Source organism: Gopherus flavomarginatus, chromosome 4 (genome assembly GCF_025201925.1).
Source record: "Gopherus flavomarginatus isolate rGopFla2 chromosome 4, rGopFla2.mat.asm, whole genome shotgun sequence".
Taxonomy (NCBI): domain Eukaryota; kingdom Metazoa; phylum Chordata; order Testudines; family Testudinidae; genus Gopherus; species Gopherus flavomarginatus.
Genome location: NC_066620.1, coordinates 7796844 through 7816230, shown reverse-complemented (window position 1 = coordinate 7816230; position 19387 = coordinate 7796844). Strand labels below are relative to the sequence as shown.

At 45.2% G+C, this 19387-nt stretch overlaps 2 protein-coding genes across 5 annotated transcripts in view; one reads left to right on the top strand and one right to left on the bottom strand.

The window, feature by feature from the left end:
- Window positions 1-19387, top strand: part of NAPB (NSF attachment protein beta) — a 239497-nt gene that overhangs the window by 37146 nt on the left and 182964 nt on the right. The gene's annotated exons all lie outside the window — the stretch shown is intronic.
- The window catches only part of GZF1 (GDNF inducible zinc finger protein 1), a 32799-nt gene that overhangs the window by 11648 nt on the left and 1764 nt on the right, over window positions 1-19387 (bottom strand). Inside the window, exons 1-6 of one of the 4 annotated variants that reach the window (XR_007774188.1) lie at window positions 15560-15686; window positions 9502-10868; window positions 6692-6786; window positions 4948-5115; window positions 3123-3280; window positions 1653-2409 (exon numbers count right to left, since the gene is read on the bottom strand). Coding sequence is in view for 3 of the 4 variants with exons in the window: in XM_050952092.1 (XP_050808049.1) it covers window positions 2053-2409; window positions 3123-3280; window positions 4948-5115; window positions 6692-6786; window positions 9502-10847 (2124 nt within the window). In the remaining variant the exon portion in view is untranslated. Of the gene's footprint in view, window positions 1-1434; window positions 2410-3122; window positions 3281-4947; window positions 5116-6691; window positions 6787-9501; window positions 10869-15559; window positions 15689-19387 lie in introns of those variants that run through there. The other 3 variants (XM_050952090.1, XM_050952092.1, XM_050952091.1) reach the window with 3 other exon arrangements.

The following is a 19387-nucleotide window of genomic DNA, read 5'->3' as shown; positions in this document are numbered from 1 at the left end:
TGGAACAGTTAATCACTCTGTTAGTAGCAAACTACTTGACCAATTCTTTCAAAAGCAGAAAATTGTAGTGATCTTTTGAAAAAAGGCAAGTGGGATTAAGATGTTTAATTGTTGAAAGCTTCATCTTAAAATACTCTTAACTATAGGGCTAATTCTGCTCCACTTAAAATCAGTAGGAACAGGCTCAGGCCTTCTTCACTGACCCAGTCAGCCTCTGCTCAGTTAAACACACCAACACATGTAATTTGCTCACAAAACAAAGAAAACACTGTAAATGATAGGTTAACTGAACATTAAGATATACATTTTCCCTCACTAAGAATAAACTAACTTGGAAAGTGAAACCCCTCGCAATGGAAAGAAACTGGTTGTACTGAGACATCCCACTTGTGTTCCCTTTACTGCTTGTAAGATAGTCTCATTGTAAAATAAGCAGTAGGACAAAAACTAACACCCTGAACTTGACCAGATTTTTTTAGAAGGTATGGGGAAGGGGGGTTCCAAAGAAATATTTGATCCTGCAGTCTCTTACTAGGTTAACACTCAACACCCATGAGAAGTGCCACTAACCATCAGATCAGTCATGGGAGCATAGCTTGCAGAATTCAACCCATAAAGGCTGCTCCAAATGCCCACTGAAGTCAATGGGAAGACTCCTAATGCCTTAATAGATTTTGGAGCAAGCACTACCTTCCTTGACATTTAAAAAAGGCACATTGTCAATATCTTCCTGTTAAATTTTTCACCTCAGACACTATACTTTGATCTTAGCTCCAAGGAGCTGAGAAGCAATAAATACCATTCTAATCAGGAAAACAAAAGCTTAAAAAATATAAACAACTGCACTGATGTCATTTATTTTTGGCACTAGCCCAAAGCTGCAGTGGTTGCATTTCCAACACTGACTTAGAAAAGGCTTCTTGAAATAACCACAAAGATGTTTTTCTTTACAAGTTCTATAAAAACTTTTCAACAGTAAAGTTTGGAGTCTGAAACTACTTGAATGGCCTTAATGTATCCCACAAATGAATCCATCAGGAGAGACCCCTGTGCTTAAATGGAACCACATTAGTCAATACAGATCTGCACCAGCAGAGCCAGTTGCAAGATCAGAGCTTAAGAGTGCAAATTTAGTGTAAAAGTTGGTGACAATGAAGCAGTAATTTACCTTTAGTTATTAAAATAACTCACTAAACAATAGATTAGTGATCCTGCTAATTCACAATTGACACTTCTTATTGGAGTGAGTTCCATAACAGCACAATCTGGTTCCAACCCACAGGTTACAAGTTCCACATTTTTGCTATGGAAAAATAAGCACTATTGGAATGTAACTCCATGCATTTCCCACTCTTGTTCCCATTGGTTTTTCCAAATACTAAAATGATTCTGCTTGAATCTTTGGTAAAGCCAAGATTAAAACACTTCCTGAAATGAAATTTAACAGAATTTTATTTTCTACTTACAAACTTTTACTAGGAAAGTATTTAATTCCATTAACTGTTAGGCCCACAAGCAACACAATATTTCTGTTTTGTTCACTCATGTGGAATCGAATTGGAAAAGAAACAACACAAAAAACCCACATCCCTTCCTTTCTAAGGGAGCTGCACTCAAGCCATCCGAACAAAAGGAAGAAGGGCTTACCACACCTTTGCAGGAAGGGTAGCGAAGAGGAGACTGCATAGTCAGATTTCCAGAGATTAAAACAATGGCAGGTCTTCATATGCTCTGCTTGAGGTTAACTGCTCTCTGAAGTGACTGTAGTATTTCACACATTCATAACAGAGGGTACAGAAAAATCAAGAAATGAATAAAGTAGAACAACAACTATCAGCCGGGAAAAGGAGCTACCGCTAGACTATGCAAATTGAAGATTACAGATTGGTGGTGTTTTAAGGGTGAGGAGGAGATAAATGCCATGAATGTCATCCACGACTAGTCCCTCTTCCTTTAGGGGCTATGCTTTCTCCTAATTACATCACTAGGTTACTGGCAAAGTCAGAAGTTATTAGAGGTATGGCCTAGGCTGGGTTGGTGAACAATACCAAATTATTCCATATTCACCAGAGCATGGAGCTGTGGCTGAATAGCATCTGTCTGTGTATGTAGTACCGTAAGTTCACTTAAGGTGGTAGCTAGGAGGGCTTCTTGGGGTCCCACAGTCCCATCCGATTTGCAGTCTGTCCCGATAGAAGAACTGTTTTCATGCAGTGCAGTCACACTCCCTGGGACAGCAGTCAAGTTTTGATAGTGGCCATTTTCAGAAAAAGACAGCAACTTCTCTGTTATTTTAGGTGACACATGATACTCTTCATCAGGAAGCTCTGTCTTGTGACCTTCATCGTTCTTAGACACTCCTTCAACAATAACCAGGAAAGACTTCCAGGGTGTATTCTTATCATGTATCTAAAAACAAACACAATACAGTTTCAGCACTTGCTGTTTGCCTTTCTACAGAATCTTCCAGCCAAGGATCCAAAAATCTGTTTACAAATAATGGGGCAGATTCCGTGCCCTGCTCCTCAGCTTTTATACGGCTCAGGCAGTGTCAAAAGGAGGGTGACTTGCTATATCCTTCTACCTGGGGATTCTGAAGCAGGCACACAGTCGGCCAAGTGGCAGCCGTCTGGAGACAGGGAGAAGAGGCCTGAGCTATTGTAAGCTGACGCAGAAAAGAGCAGCCACAATGCTGCGCTAGCCTGTCCCAGGGCCAGGTAGAAAATCAGGGAGCTCCAATCAGGTCTCTGAAGGGCTCCCTTGCTCCATTTCATCAAGTGTGAACTTGGCAAAGCAAAGTATCTCTCCCAATGAGTGAAGTCGCACACAGCCTCCCTGTATTATCACTCACATTTCACAGGGAAATGGCAGCCCCAGGGTCATATAGTGAGTCAGCAAAAGAGTGAGAAAAATAACTGTCCTTCCTGCTGTGTGTGCACGCTATGCTGCCAGTAGTGAGATTAATTTGACTGTAACCCAGAAAAGCTGTTGGCCTCAATGGGACAATGCATTTACTCAAGTATTCTAAAGCCAACAGGCCCATTTTACATGGGCATGTCTGAGATGCGACATAAGACCCACTGGAACGAGCAGTGGAGTCTGTAGCAAGACTCGGTCCTTACTGAAGTGTGCCGCCGCAAGGTGGATTTATCCGTGAACGTTCGCCCGCACGCATTGCACATGAACGGTTTCTCCCCCGTGTGTATCCGATGATGGCGCTGCAATGCGTTGAGCTGTGTGAACTGCTTACCACACTGATCACAACAATAGGGCCGTTCACCTGAAATCAGAACACAGGGTTAGAGTGACCTCTGAGCTATACCCGGAGTGCTGCTCCTTTGGTAATCTCATAACATGCCCTCGTTTCACAGTTATTTGACTAGGCAAGTACCGGCATGTTCGCAAAGCATGCAAACATATTTGTGGGAATTTCAGATTTGCATAAAATTATACTGATGCATCCAAGGTAAACAGATCATTTCTATAGTTTCAGGGCAGATCCTCTGCTAGTGTAAATTGGTTTAGCTCTATCGAAGCCAACTGAGAACTTACATCGGTAAGCTTCTGGCCTGAAATACATGAGTTTTCATATTTACCTATATCAATATTTTACTAGGGCAGAAATACTGGGATTTATCACACCCTCTGGTTTCTCTCTTTAAATCTACCAAAGCATATCACAATACCATTCAGTATATAAACTGCACTTTAGTCTAAAGCATCTTTCACCCACGATTTATTATTTACCCCAGTAAAGCATTTTGTGATACAGCCACAGGGTTAAATAACAGCACAGAGAAAGTAAGTAGGGGTTTCAGATGATTTGAAAATAGATGCAAATGTGATGAGGCAGAGAGATATCAGGTTGGTATTGCAGATGGCAGGCAATATAGGGGAGAAGGCTCCAGCATCGTGGTAGGATTGTGTGCAGGGACAGAGAAGAGCCCAGTGCTAGACAAGCTGAGGAGAGGAAAGTACACTGAGTGTCTTCGAGCTGGCTGAAGATAGTCTAGGGAGAATTTTATAACTATGGACAATATTAAGCTGGCTTTGCAGTGGAGAGCAACTAGATGGTTATAGTGTAGGCTGCACTTTGTACATCAGCAAAGCTAGACAGAAACATTCGCCCCATGCCACGGTGTTGAAACCTAAGGCGCACTCCACCAGCCAAAAGAGGAGATAAAAGACATGGATGAAGATTTCAGCAGGGGTAGGACTGAGGCTGATATAGATGCAGGTGAAGTTATGGAGGAAGCCATAGAGATAGCCCGATTGCTATAAAAGAGATGGGTGAAGGAGAGTGTAGAGTCAAAGACAATGTCAAGGACACAATCAGCAAAGGCAGTAGAGAGTGTTTGCTTGGAGCCGCTGGCAGCAGCAACCTGACAGAGTTGTATGGTTCAGGTGGAACCAGTAGGAGAGCAAGGCTGCGTGGGAGCAGAGATGCAATTGTGCCAATGGCCATTTTGCTTCTACTGACACAGAACAAGGTACAGGTAGAGATGAACACAAACTAGGAAGAGGAAGCCAGCAGTAAAGGTGGGTGGGAGGACAAGTCTGCAAAGACAACATTGCTCTTTGCAGTGTTTTGAATAGAGCTAAAATGGATGCTCTTTATTTACTAATAAACTTCTCTGTGTGTCATGTGGCATCAGCATCAGTAAGGAGGTATCAGCACAGCTCTGTGAAGTGCTTGCCAGTTAATTGCTGCTATTCAGTCAGCAGAGAGAACACATTTTTGGAGGATGGGGTAAGAGGAAAGGAATGGAGGAAACCCCATCATTGGTTGAAAACAGTTTTAAGAGTTCTACAAAGGGTTAGTACGTTTAAAAGTAATAAAAGTTCTTGGTTAAAGGAGTCCCTCAACATTAAACAGTCCTAAGACTTAGACCTATAGATACACGTTACTATCCTACACACTTTACTTTCCAAACAAATGTTTCCTACCCGTGTGAACTTTAATATGCTGGTAAAGCGAATTCCTCTGTGCAAATGTTCTGAAGCAAACTTCACATTTAAATGGCTTGGATCCGGTATGTATTCTATTATGGTGTTTCAAGTACTCCTTAGAGGCAAAGCTCTTCCCACATGTTTCACACATAAAAGGCCTTTCCCCTACAGCAAGGGTGAATTGGAGAAGGAAAAACAAAGGAGTGTTTTAGAATGTCATTAGGCATTACATGCAAACACAGAGCTATTATATACAAACTAAACACGGGTCAATGTCAAAAAGGATTCACTGAGCCTAGCTCAGAGGAGTAAGAGCTGCATTATCAGGTATGGAATATGCCTGTTTGAGAAAGCTGTGCGAGGCACCACTCTCAGAAGGCAACCTCCCGTCTCAGAGCATACCAAAATATCCCCAAATGTAGGGCCACTGAACTCTTCAGTTAGCTGGAGTCATTCCACTAACTTAGTGGTCCTTGGCTCAGGCTCATACTGAACAGAGTCCTGCTCACTCTTATAAGAAGGCTACTCTGTTTAGTACCCGACGTTCAGTTGTTGCTTAAGGCAAGTTTTCCTGGGTTAACATGTCACTAGTTTTACATTTTCTGCCAGCTTACATTTGTTCAAGGGAGAAGCGTCCATGAGCAGGGGGGAAAGAGAGATTTCTAACATGTCTGGGTAAGAAATGCGAAAGGAAAAGAAGGAATTCCCCACACATGACACAAGTCTAGCAGTACAATGTCAATCCAGCATATGTGATTTTAATTGCAAGTGCATGAAGCAGGTAATTAGAGGTTAAAATAAGCCACTTTTAAAATTATGTTTCTTAGGTTAATTGCTGCATGTTTGCCCAGAATGCAAGTTCATATTTAGCTTTAATAATTAGGATAAAGCCTTACTATCAATGGGACTGAATTTCCAAAGCAGTCTCCAGCTACTCATGATCCAAAGTCCATTGAAGCCAATGGGAAACTTCCATTCCCTTGACTAGGTTTTTGCCCACTTCTATCCACTGCCTGCCCACAAGCAAAGACCATGCAGGGAAGTAAGGGAGCAAAATGCAGACTGTGCAAAGGTGTCTATGAATGACTCCTTTGCAAACAAAAACAAAAAAGCCCCTTCTACTGACATTCACAGCAAATACCTGGGTTTATCATGGGCTTCAGAGTTCCTTTTTAAACCATTTTGAGACCAGTATTAGTTCATTAAAGTAAATGGCAGTAAAGCTGTGATGAAGGAAAAGTGTGGAATTCTGCAATATTTCTGATAAGGGCACATTTAAAAACTTGTTTTTACAGCAGTAAATTCTGAAAATGTTATGGGTGAAGCTTTGACAATATTTTCCCGTCTCTCTCAAAAATGCTCTGACACCAATACAGAAAAGCACAATATGCAACAAAAATATACTTGTGCTCCATACTGGAGCTCCTGATCTACTCAGTATCCAGATGGCTGCAATTATTTATACAGCTGGTGTTTTATTGAAGTCTTGTGTTGGCTTTTTCTTTAGGAAATGCTAATTAAAATTAACCCTTTTTTTGTACATTTCCTTAAACCTAGCAACCCGAGTAAAGACAACTATTCACAAAACCATGATCTCTCTCCCTGCCCCTCCCCTCCTTTAAATGTCACAAACATATGTCACATAATGTCACAAACTGCAACAGCAGTTAGGTTCTAAATAACATACGTTTTGCACCTGACGTTCCTTTACATGGGGAGGGTGACAAAAGAAGAAACTTGCCTGTGTGACACCTTTTATGATATATAAGCATGTGATTCTGTGTGAATCTTGCACCACATTCATCACAGACAAATGGTTTTTCACCAGTGTGGATTCTGAAATGAAAAAAATACCATTAAGCTAAAAGGTTCTCTCTTCTCTACAGTACATTACTAGTCACTTTTACTGTATGGTTATCCTCTGATATGTGACTAAAAAAACTGGCATTGTGGAATTCAGTGCTAATTATCTTTCTAAGATTTCCTAATCGATCCGAGATTCTGAGCTGATCCACACAAGCAGAGTGCTGTCCCTGACTATCACATTCCAGGATTTGGGATCAGGATCCAGAAATATTTGAGCCAAAGAAGTTTTTGGTAAGCCTAAAAATCTCTACTGAATTTTTACACTTCAAATACAAAAATGGAGAGGGGAAGATATAGAGGGTTACCTAACTGTAATAAAAATATAAACTGTTCTTTTAAATTCCAGCTGGAATCTGAAAATCAAGCAGTAATCTTTATGGCTCTGCTATCATCATCATCATTTTCTGCAATGAGAACTTGGCTAACAATTCTTTTTAAATGATTACCGAGCCAGACCACAGTTTGGCTTGCCGTTCCCTGTGCTGGCTCTGCAGGGTTGTCAGGCCTACAAAGTAAAGTGGCTATGGCTCAAACTGAAGAGACACAGGGAGCAGAACAGGAAAATGACATTTTTATATAAGCTTGTCTCTCTCACCAACAGAAGTCGGTCCAATAAAAAACATTACCTCACCCACCTTGTCTCTCTATATCCTGGGACCGACATGGCTACAACTACACTGCATTTTTATACAGTCATTTTCCTTATTATAGCTTCAGTCCTGCAACGAGATCTGCATGGGTGAAGTCCAGTGTCCATGCAGAGCAGCTTGCAGGATCAGGGTCTATAATTGCACTTCAGTTGCATCTACCTTTAACTTCCTACCTACACATGAACTTCACACTTGATTTACTTGACTCCTTTGAATAGTTCTGCAGGAACAAAAATACCAGATGATCAGTTCTCACAGTTAAATATTAGCAGGGGAGATTATACGTAAAGATTAAAATGAAAAAATTAGGTAATTATCTGAAGCGGCACCTTCCTCTGGGCCTCCCAAACATCTTGTCTTTCTAGGTCTATCCTCTAGAGCATAAGCTCTCGGGACAGAGACTGTCTTGATATGCATGACATGTACAATGCTGAGCACCTTCTCAATGCTTAACAAACAATAAAATCATCATAGATAGCATCCTTATTGTCCCTTCATACTGGTACCAGGTAGAGGGGGAATCTCATTCATTTTCCTGACTAGTGAATGCTTTTCAGTGTCAAGCGGTCAAACACTTTAGAGAGTGATGCTAAAAAATCTCTCTCTGTGTTGGTAACAACATTTTAGGACCCACTCCTGCAAATGCTTACTGTGGGGCATAGTGTTTACTATCATGTGAAATCTCGTTGATTTCAATGAGACTATAATGACAGAAAGCATCCTGTCTGTATGTAGTACACCTCTACCCCGATATAACACGGATTTGGATATAACACAGTAAACCAGCGCTCGGGGGGGGATGTGTGCTCCAGCAGATTGAAGCAAGTTCGATATAACGCGGTTTTACCTATAACACAGTAAGAGTTTTTGCTCTCGAGGACAGCGTTATATCGGGGTAGAGGAGTACTTTTAGATTAAGAGACTAAGATCTAATGAACTTCATACCTCAGAGGAGAGAGTGGCCTAGTGATGTCAGAACATTCCAGAGTTCTATTCCAGCTCTGGAAGTGACATTTTGGGGAATGCACTATCTACCTCAGTTTCCCCACACTTACCCTACCTCAGAGTGTGCTCTGAGGGTTAGCGAGGGGTTGATTCTGCAAGGCATTAGCCCCGATCCTACAAAACACTTACACATGTACTTAACTTTAAACACATGCTTAAGTGCTTTGCAGCATCGGCCAGTCACTCACTACCTTGCAGTCTCAAGCCCCAAGTGAACCAAATTACCTTCACAATCACGCAACTCACATGGACTTCATGGGTCCCATGTGAAAAGGCACAATGTTCTCATTTTCTAAGTGCCATATAAATATTAAGCTTTATTACCCATCATTCCTTGCTGTCTGTCTACTTTTGTGCACTTAATTCGCTGACAGTGACACCAGATTGGTCTGTTTCTAGTCAATTTCACTTCCCTGGGTATTTCTGCAGCATCTTGGTGCTTGTTTTATTTGGGTTACACACACCACTGGGGATATTTACATTTTTTACAAGATTTTCATTCCCACTGCATAACATTTTACTATTAATTTTAGTGTTTCTTAATTCAGTTCAAAAAAATATAAGGCCCCAAACCTGCAAACAACCTAGCATGTGTGTAGTTTTACTTTTGAGAGCAGTCCAACAGATTTCAATGGAACCACCCACATGAGTAAACTTCTGTGCTTAAGTGATTGCTGGATCGGGGCCTTAATTCAGTTCAAAAAAATATAAGGCCCCAAACCTGCAAACAACCTAGCATGTGTGTAGTTTTACTTTTGAGAGCAGTCCAACAGATTTCAATGGAACCACCCACATGAGTAAACTTCTGTGCTTAAGTGATTGCTGGATCGGGGCCTAACCCTATACTTTGGGCTTAGATTAAATGACAGTGCTTCCCTAATTAGAAAGAAAACACTTTGAAAGGCGATATACTGAACCCTCCAGTCAGTCTCCTTTTAAATCCTTGCTCTACTTGAGGGTTCAGGATGTCTTTCAGTGGATTTTATCTTTCCCACCAGAATCTAACAAGGCCACTTAAGTCTGTTCATACCTCATGTGTGTTTTAAGTGCAGAAGGCTGAGAAAATTTAGCCTCACACTCTGTGCACCCATAAGGCTTGTCGCCTGTATGCGTCCTTTCATGAAGCCTCAAAGCAGTTTTGGAGCTCAAACCCTTTCCACACTGTTGGCACTGATGACGCTCCCCACCACCCTCATGAACCTGAAGAATGTGCCTCTTGACGTCCTTCTTCCTCTTGAACTTCTTACCACAGAGTTCACAAGGGAAGTGGCGCTCACTGGTGTGGACGTGGCGTTGGTGGCTTTTTAAATTGCACCGGTTGGCAAAGGTCTGACTGCAGGTTTCGCACCGGTAAATGATTTCAGCCGCAATGCCATGACTGTGCTTTATGTGCTTGAGGAAGCTCCTCTCATACAAGAATTCCTTCTTGCAGGTGCTGCATTTGAAGTTGCCGCCTCGTTTCTTCTTATCCTCCTCTGACTTTTTAAAGTTGTCTTCTAATTCAAAGTTGCCATTGCACTCTTCATTCTCAGGCTTCACACTGTTCTCCACTTGCCCCTCTTCCTTCTCCACATCATACATGATTTGGTCTTTTGGGAACTTGTTCTCTTCAGTAGCATCCTCGGCATTCTTCTGTTGCTCTCTCAATCGCCTTGTGTACTTCTTTTTGGGGATTTCTACAAATACTTTCCTCCCAGCCAGCCTCCCACTGGCCCTTCTGATTTTGGCATAGGGAGGCTTCATGGTTTCTTTCTTCTTGTCAACCTTCTCTTTTGATTTGGCAGTTGGCCTCTCAGGGGACACTCCATTGCTGGGTCTTTCCATGGGGGAACTGGGAGAATCAGGAAGACAGTCTGTATGGTCACCTTCTGCCACAACAGTTGTCTTCAACTCAAGTAAAGCATTTGATTGGGTACCACTGTCCTCCTCAGCATCTTGCGATTCAGAGAAATTTTGCAACTCCAACAATACGGATTCAAGCATCTGCTTCTTCAGCTGAAAACAGGTTTCAGACAGGTCCAAGCACTTAAGCTTTTCAGCTATTTCCAGCATACGTTGCACTCGGTCTTCCTCTACTTCTACCTTGGCAGTATAGACAAACTCAAGAAATGAAGCAAAATCAGCTACCTGGACCTCGTTCAAGAACACGTTTGTCCTTGAGCTATCCATGCTCTTCTCATTAAGAAACACCTCCTTGAAGAACTTGCTTGTTGCTGCCAATACAGCTTTGTGAGCAACAAATTCTCCCCTAACACCTTGATACTCCACACTAACCGTCACATCACAAAGGTGGCCCAGAAGACGCAACTGATGCATTTCGTTCAGAAGATTTATCGGTGAGGACTTTGATTCTAGCAAAACTGCATTACTTTCCATCTTTCTTCTTTCTGCAAACAGCTGTTAACAACATCACACGTTAGTTGCCTATCATGGACAAACCAAAAAACTTAAAAGCCCAACTCCCATTCTGGCACCTTAATAAAGTGGCCAGATTTTCAGAAAATCTGGCCTAGATTAGCTGTCTCTCATTTCTATCTAGAAATAAGCTAGCAGCCATTCATAGAAAGTAATTAGATTTTTCAAAAGTTAACTTCTATTTCAAGTCTCAATCATCATTTTGGCAGATTCACTCCTTGAGAAATCAGAACTAAGATGCTAGAAAAGTTTAGAGTTCAGTCTAATAGGATTCTAAAATGTAATAAAGACTAAGTGAACAAAAGAAGGGTCAAAAGAAATGCATAACAAAAGCACACTTACAATCCCAAACAGAATAATTCCTGAGAATAGGCTTTTGGGGTAAACAAAAAGGTATTTTAAAAAAAAAGTTGGATGAAGTGAAAATATGAGTTCTCAAAACACAAAAGTCAACGAGATTATAAAACAGCGGGACTAATTATTTATCTCCACAAGTTGGAAAAACTGTTCATGGGTTATGGACCATGGTCTGACCCACTATGCCAGCTCTTATGTTCTTATGATGGGCCTGCCTCTTGCAAGGCCTACTGCAGATTGACATTTTTTACCAAGCATGAATGATGGAGCTTGGATGGCTAAATACAACTTCCATTTCTCTTTATCCCAGACACATTTTCTCTTCCCTCTCAGACTATACGTTTTGGGGTTAATTAAGCAAAGATCCATTAATTGATAAAGCATTCGATATTAGCATAGGTTGGAAGTTAATGTTTTTCAGTAGAGGTACAACCCTTTAAACACTTTACATGTTACAATACTTCCTGTATTACTTTATAATTAGCCACTTTTTTACTCATTGAACAAACTACCAAAAGTTGAAAAAGCGATTATTACAAACTGTCTGTGTATGGACACCAATGGTCATCAGCAGAGAGTAAACCCAGAATCATCAGCATCAAAGTCACCACCCTCTTCTATTTGAGCTAGAGAATGCCTTAAACTGCATACCCAAGCTATTAGTTTCCAGGAGTCAACCCCGAGAGAGACTATCCAAATCATTAAACCAGTGTATTATACTAACATTATAAAACATATAAGCCGCACTCTCCATAAAGCTGTAATAATAGAACTAAGAACTACCATCAAGATGCAGAATGCACTCATTCTTGTAACACTGGTCTTCCATTCTACTGGAATTTGTTCAAAAAGGAAACAGTAATTTAACATATTCAATAAGGTACATAGTACAATGAAAGGCTTTCACTTCCAGTGGGTGACAAACTCTTGTTCAAAGTGCTAGCAGCATTTTCTGCTTCAAGCACATATCTCCGCCAATAGAAACATCCATATATATTTCTCCTAAAAAAGATGTTATGTCACTGAAGCCTGCAAACTGCTGTGTGGGAACAGGGAGTCTGCCCACATGGAACAGCTTGTAGGACTGTAGACCATGTACTCATGTACAGCCAGCTATCTGTTATCCAAGTCACATGCCATATTAAAGTGCCACCGTCTAGAGCAGTGGTTTTCAAACGTATTTGATCACGCCCCCCCTTCTTTGTGTCTGTAGTAATTTACGCCCTGACCCTGTCACACAAGTACATATACCAACCTATGCAGTGGCGGTGCTTCACTTCAATCAGTTTTGGCTTCTGTTTTTCACCTGCGTTGGTTAATTTTTGAGCCAACGACCCATTGTAATAAGAGAAAAAGCAAAAGTGTGATTGTGGTCCACGTGTACAATTAAATGTGCACACTGCGTCATAGCAAACAGATGAACGCACAGATGGCAACGACTTTGTATAATGCTATGCAAGCTTAAACAGAAATCCGTCAAAAAGCACAGCACCATCTGAGGACCTGCAATATCTGGAGGAATCCGTTTTGCTAGTTACGCATTGCTGTGGGTAAAATGTGCGCAACAAGTCTCCCTTCCCAACCCCCTCCGCAAAAAGCTTCTCATGCCCTCCACCCATAATACATTCCATGTTCCCCAGTTTGAGAACCCCTGGTCTAGAGGCAGAACTGCCTGACAAAAAAAAAAAAGACAGAAAGCCAGTTCTGTCAGGCATAATCCAGTATGGCTAAAGTGACTATTATAATCTGAGAGGCACAGTAGAACGGTCACTGGAACAGAAGAGTGGCACCAAGTTTAGACGACAGATAAAGCGAGCATGTGAAGCCCAGCTAACAGTGCTGGAAGAATGGGGTCAGGAAAACACTGAAGTTATCAGGCTGACACTCATGGAAGCTTGACCAACAGTCCAGACTCCTGCATGACCCATGTGGCCCTCAGGCTAAAAAGTTTGCCCACCACTGATCTAGACCAACCCTGACAGGTGTTTGTCCAACTTCCCTAGGCAATTTATTCCAGCGTTTAACCACTCTGACAGGAAGTTTTTCCTAATGTCCAACCTAAATTGCCCTTGCTGCAATTTAAGCTCATTCCTTCTTGTCCTAGCCTCAGAGGTTAAGAACAATAATTATTTTCTCTCCTTCTTGTAACCACCTTTTATGTACTTAAAAACTGTTATGTCCCCTCTCAGTCTTCTCTTCTCTAGACTAAACAAACCCAATTTTTTCACTCTTCCCTCATAGGTCATGTTTTCTAGACCTTTAATCATTTTTGTTGCTCTTCTCTGGACTTTCTCCGATTTGTTCACATCTTTCCTGAAATGTAGCACCCAGAACTGGACACAATACTCCAGTTGAGGCCTAATCAGCGCAGAGTAGAGAGGAAGAATTACTTCTTATGTCTTGTCTACAATACTCCTGCGAATACATCCCAGAATGATGTTTGCCTGTTTTGCAACAGTGTTACATTGACGACTCATATTTAGCTTGTGATCCACTATCACCCTCGCCCCCCCATCCCTTTCCACAGTACTCCTTCCTAGGCAGTTATTTCCCATTCTGTATGTGTGCAACTGATTGTTCCTTTCTAAGTGGAGTACTTCGCACTTCTGTAAAGGGACCCCTGTCTCTGGGATCCAGTGCCACCACCCTCACATTGTGTTCGGAGTGTTTGTAGGGTTAATCCTCAGCCCCATTCCTTGGGGAGGAAATGTCTAGGGCCTCACAATCTCAGGGGGAGTTGTCCATAGGGAAGCACCTCATCCCCAGATTCCTGGGGAGGAAAACACTTGGGAAGCTTCCCCTGTGCTCAGGGGGCTGCAGGGGTCTGTGAGGAGTGGCAGTCTGTGGCGCTCCCCCTGTGCACGGGGGGGCAACCACAGTCTGTGGGGCTTCCTCTACACTCATGGGGAAGTGGGTTTGTGGGCACCCAGGGGGTGGCAGAGGTCTGTGGGGGGAAAGAGGTCTGTGGGGGCACAGGGGGATGGCAGAGGGGTTTGTGGGGGGGGGAATCAGGGGGCAGCAGGGGTCAGTGGGCACCCAGGGGGTGGCGGGGGAAGGGATCGGTGGGTGCCTGGGAGCAGCAGAGGTCTGGAGAGGAGAGGAGAGGACAGGGTCGGTGGGTGCCCAGGGATCTGTGGCAGAAGGGATTGGTGGGTGCGCAGGGGGTGGCAGGGGTCTGGGGGGGGGAGAGGTCAGTGGGCGCCCAGGGGGCAGCAGGGGTGGGGGGGAAGGGGGCGGTGGGACTCTGTGGTGCTCCCCCTGAACCCGAGGGGGAGGGGATCTGTGGCAAGAGGGAGTCAGTGGGCACCCAGGGGATAGCGAGTAGTCTCTGGGGGAGGGGACTGGTGGGCACCCGGGGGTGGCAGGGCTCTGTGAGGAAAGGAATCTGTGGGCGCCCAGGGAGTGGCAGGGGTCTGTGGGGGACGGGGTGGTGGGCGCCTAGGGGGAAGCAGGGGTCTGTGGGAGTGCAAGGGGAGGCGGGGCTCTGTGGTGCTCCCCTTGAACCTGGGTGTGTGTGAGAGGTATATGGGGGGAGGGATCTGTGGGTGCCCTGGGGTCAGGGGGCACCCATGGGGCGGTGGGGGTCGATGCGGGGAGGAGGCCGGGGGGCACCCAGGGAGCAGCAGGGGTCTGTGAGGGGGTCGGGGGACTCCCAGAGAGTGACAGCAGTCTGTTGGGGGAGGGGGTCTGTGGGCACGATGGAGGTGGTGGGGGTCTGGGGGGGAGGGGATCAGAGGGCGCCCAGGTGGGGGAGGGGATCAGCAGGCGCCCAGAGGTCTGTGGACACCCAGGGGTCGGCGTGGTCTGTGGGAGGAAGAGGGTCGGTGGGCGCCCAAGTGGGGGGAGGGGATCGGCAGGTGCCCAGGTGGCAGCGGGGGTCGGTGGGCGCCCAGGGGTCTGTGGGGGAGGGGGTCGATGGGCGCCCAGGGGGCGGCGGGGGTCTGTGGGGGGAGGGGGGTTGGCGGGCGCCCAGGGGGCAGCGGGGGTCGGTGGGGGAGGGGTCGGCGGGCGCCCAGGAGTCTGTGGGGGTCGGTGGGGGAGGGGTCGGCGGGCGCCCAGGGGTCTGTGGGGGGAGGGGGTCGGCGGGCGCCCAGGGGTCGGTGGGGGAGGGGTCGGCGGGCGCCCAGGGGTCGGTGGGGGGAGGGGGTCGATGGAAGCCCAGGGGGCGGCGGGGGGCGGTGGGGGAGGGGTCGGCGGGCGCCCAGGGGCAGCGGGGGGAGGGGTCTGTGGGGCGGCCCCTCATCCCCACGCCCGGGGCTCCTCGCGCCGGGGGGGTCTGTAGGGCTCACCCAGCCGGGCCCCGCTCACTCACTCACCGGGCAGCCCCGGGCTCCGCGCGGCGGCCGGAAGCGCTGGCCGCTCACGGGCGCTCCCCCCGCCCAGCCAGTTCCGGCAACTGCCACGGGCGGAGCCGCAGCGCAGCCGCCGCCATCGGCGTCACGAGACCAGGCGGCGCCGCCCTCCCGGCTCGAGCCACAGGACGACGGCGGCGCAGAGACATGACGCAAACGGACAGCGGGTGGGACGGACGTGACGTCACCCCCAGGCGGCTCCTCCACGCGTCGCGGGGTTGCCTGGCAACGTTCCCCCCTTCAGGGGTGGGGCCGCATCCCATCCCTAGGAGGCCTGTGACCCCCCCCCCCCGTGTGTGCTCACCCTGCACCCCCCACCAGGCCTCCAAACGGTCTTCGCCCCCTTGCCCTGTCACGTAATTCAGTTTAACATGGGGGGGGGGGCAGAAACACCCCAGGACCAAGGGGAACTACACAAATAGGAGGAAGCTAATTCAAGGGAAATTAAAAGACACAGTCACAAGAGTGAAATGCCTGCAAGCTGCAGGGAAACTGTTCAAAACCACCCCCATCGAGCCTCAAACTATATGTACTAGCCCCCCCCCACCCCCAAACAACAGAACAGAGATTTAAAAAGCCACTGTGGCTAAACAACAGAGTAAAAGAAGGGGCTAGAGCCAAAAACCTTTTTTAAAAACCTGGAAGTCTAATACTACCTAGGAAAATAGAAAGGAGCATAAACTCTGGCAACTCATACGAAAATAGGGTGATCAGATAGAAAGTGTGAAAAATCAGGATAGCGTGGGGGTTAATATGCACCTATATAGGAAAAATCCCCAAATACTGGGACTGTCCCTATAAAATCGGGACATATGGTCACCCTATATGTAAAAGTATAATTAGGCAGAACAAAAACAAATGTGAAGAGCAACTAGTGATAGACACAAAAAACAACAGCAATTAAAAAAAATAGTACATCAGAAATAAACAGCCTGCCAAAAAAATCAGTAGGGTCACTGAGCAATCGAGGTGCTAATGAAGCACTGAAGGAAGACACGGCCGTTGCAGAGAAACTAAATAAATTCTTTGCATCAGTCTTCACTGCAGGGGATGTGACCAAGATTCCCATACCTGAGCCATTCTTTTTTGGTGACAAATCTGAGGAACTTTCCCAGATTGGAACAAAATTCAATATTGGTAAAAATTCAGTGTTGGTAAATGCAAGGTAATGCACGTTGGAAAACATAAACCCAACTGTACATACAAAATGATGGGGTCTAAATTAGCTGTTACCACTCAAGAAAGCGATCTTGGAGTCATCGTGGATAGTTCTCTGAAAACATCTACTCAATGTGCAGTGACAGTCAAAAAAAGCAAACAATCTTAGGAACCCATAGGATATGGATAGGTAATAAAGACAGTAATTACCATAATGCCACTATATAAATCCACAGTATACCCACACACTGAATACTGTGTGCAGTTCTGGTCACATAGCTCAACAAAGATTTTCCAATTCTGATATAAGTCCAGAGAAGGGCAACAAAAATGAATAGGGGGATGGAACAGCTTAAATATGAGGAAAAGATTAAAAACACTGGGATTGTTCAGCTTGGAAAAGAGTCAACTGGGGGGATATGATAGAGGTCTATAAAATCGTGAACAGTGTGGAGAAAGTGTTACTTACCCTTTCACATAACACAAAAAACATGGGTCACCCACAGAAATCAATGGGCAGCAGGTTTAAAACAAACAAAAAGAAAGTATTTCTTCATACAATACACAGTCAACTTGCAGAAGCCATTGTCAGGGGATGTTGTGAAGGCTAAAAGTTTAACGGGGTTCAAACAAGAATTAGATATGTTCATGGACCATGTTGGCTGTTAGCCAAGGTGGTCAATGATGCAACCCTATGCTCTGGGTATCCCTAAGTCTCTGATTGCAAGAAGCTGGGCCTGGATGACAGGATGGATCACTTGCTAATTGCCCTGTTCCATTCATTTCCTCTGAAGCATCTGTCACTGGCCGCTACTGGAAAACAGGATACTGGGCTAGATGGACAATTGGTCTGAGCCCGTATAGCCATTCTTATACACACCACCCACCCCCTGATGTGCATCCCATACCCCTCTCCCCATGAGGCCTGCATCCTCATGGTTCTCAGCCTATGTGACCCATACCTAGGTTACCATCTGGCCAGCGTTTAACTGGCCTGGGGGGCCATTTTTTTTAGTGTGCTAGTTGTTAGAAAAATAATTTAATCTGCCTTTTTTGTAAATGTGGGCCTAGAGGTTTGCATTACTACCACAATAAACTGGAATATCTAATGTTAAAAGTTCCTCTGTCCCGCTAAAGATGCAGTGCTCCTACTTCCAGAGTTTAAGCAATAACAGATCAAAACTATTCAAAATACAGCAGCTGTCTGCCGACCAATACCAAGCTCACCACACGTGTATGTGAGAGAGGATTTGATTCATGTGAGAATGAGGAGACGTGATGTTATCAATCTTATCTCTATGTGTTCTCTCTCTACATACTATAAGTGGCTGTTGAAGGGGAAGGGGGTTGCAGAGTTGCCTTAGGGTTGGGGTTGTGGCAGGCTTGCATTATGGGGGAAGAGAGGGTGCCAGACTTTTTGCATTTCAAAGCTGGTAATCCTACCCATACCCCACCCTCCCCCATGGGCCTGCCCCACATGCTCAGACACCAGGAACCAGGCCCCCAAAATCCCAAGATTGGCTTAAAACTCTGGAACTGTTAGAAAAACAAGCATGTTGGCTCTGGGCCGTGAACCCATTTGGTGCATTCAGGCCACATCTCAGGCCCATGGGCTAGAGCCTTTTCTGTCTGTTCTTAAATGAAAGCCAAGATTCTCAGGCATCCTATGAACTTGGGAGTGGTGGCTTGAAGGACATCATCAAACTTCACAGGAGCGCTTCATAGACCTAAATTAACCACAGCGAGATAAGATTCCCCAACTTCAGTGAGATAAAGGTGGGATTATCCTCCTCCCTCCCAAACGGGGAACTGAGACACGGAGAGATTAGTGTCAAAAGTATACGCTAATTTGATCAAAATGTCCATGGCCTGATTCTTCAGAGTTTAGCACTTTGTTCCAAGCACAACTCCTGTGGACTTCTGTTGCAACTGTGAGGCCTGAGCACTTCTGAAAATCGGACCCCCAAGTCTCATGCTGAGCCATCCCAGGAAAATGAGGAACCATCCCAGGGAAGTTTGGTTTAAATGCCTTGCTTAGCATCACATAGGAACTCTAGCAGATGCAGGGATAGACTCAGGAGTGACACAACTGCCTAAATCACAAGACCATCCTTTCTCTTCCTGAAGTCCCCTCCCTCGTCCACCACGCATCTTCCAACAACTGCAACAAATAAGGCAGGGGTCCTAACAGACATCTTCATTCTCCACACAACCTTGATTCGTTCCCTGAACACTGACCACACTGTGCACTGAGGCAGGGGTCCTGTGGGTGTGATCATGTAAAGACTATTATAATGAATGAAAACAAAAGGGCCACATTACAGTTGAACAGGCAACCTTGGTTCTGGCATTTCCTGACTTTTGAGTGGTTGACTTCGCAGATCTGTGTATATATAATTTCCTATATTTTTAAAAAAGCAAACTGAAAAAAACCCAGACGTTCCAGCATTTGGAACCCTATTGACTACCCCTCCTCTTTTACCCCATTGGGCCATCTCCATAGAGCAGGGGTGGGCAGAATATGGTTCAGGACTGAGGGAGCTGGTTGGCAGCAGCTGCTGCCTCAACTTGCTGATCTACTGAAAAAGGCAATGTACTTAGAGTGGGGTCAGCATACTTAAAGGGACAATGCAC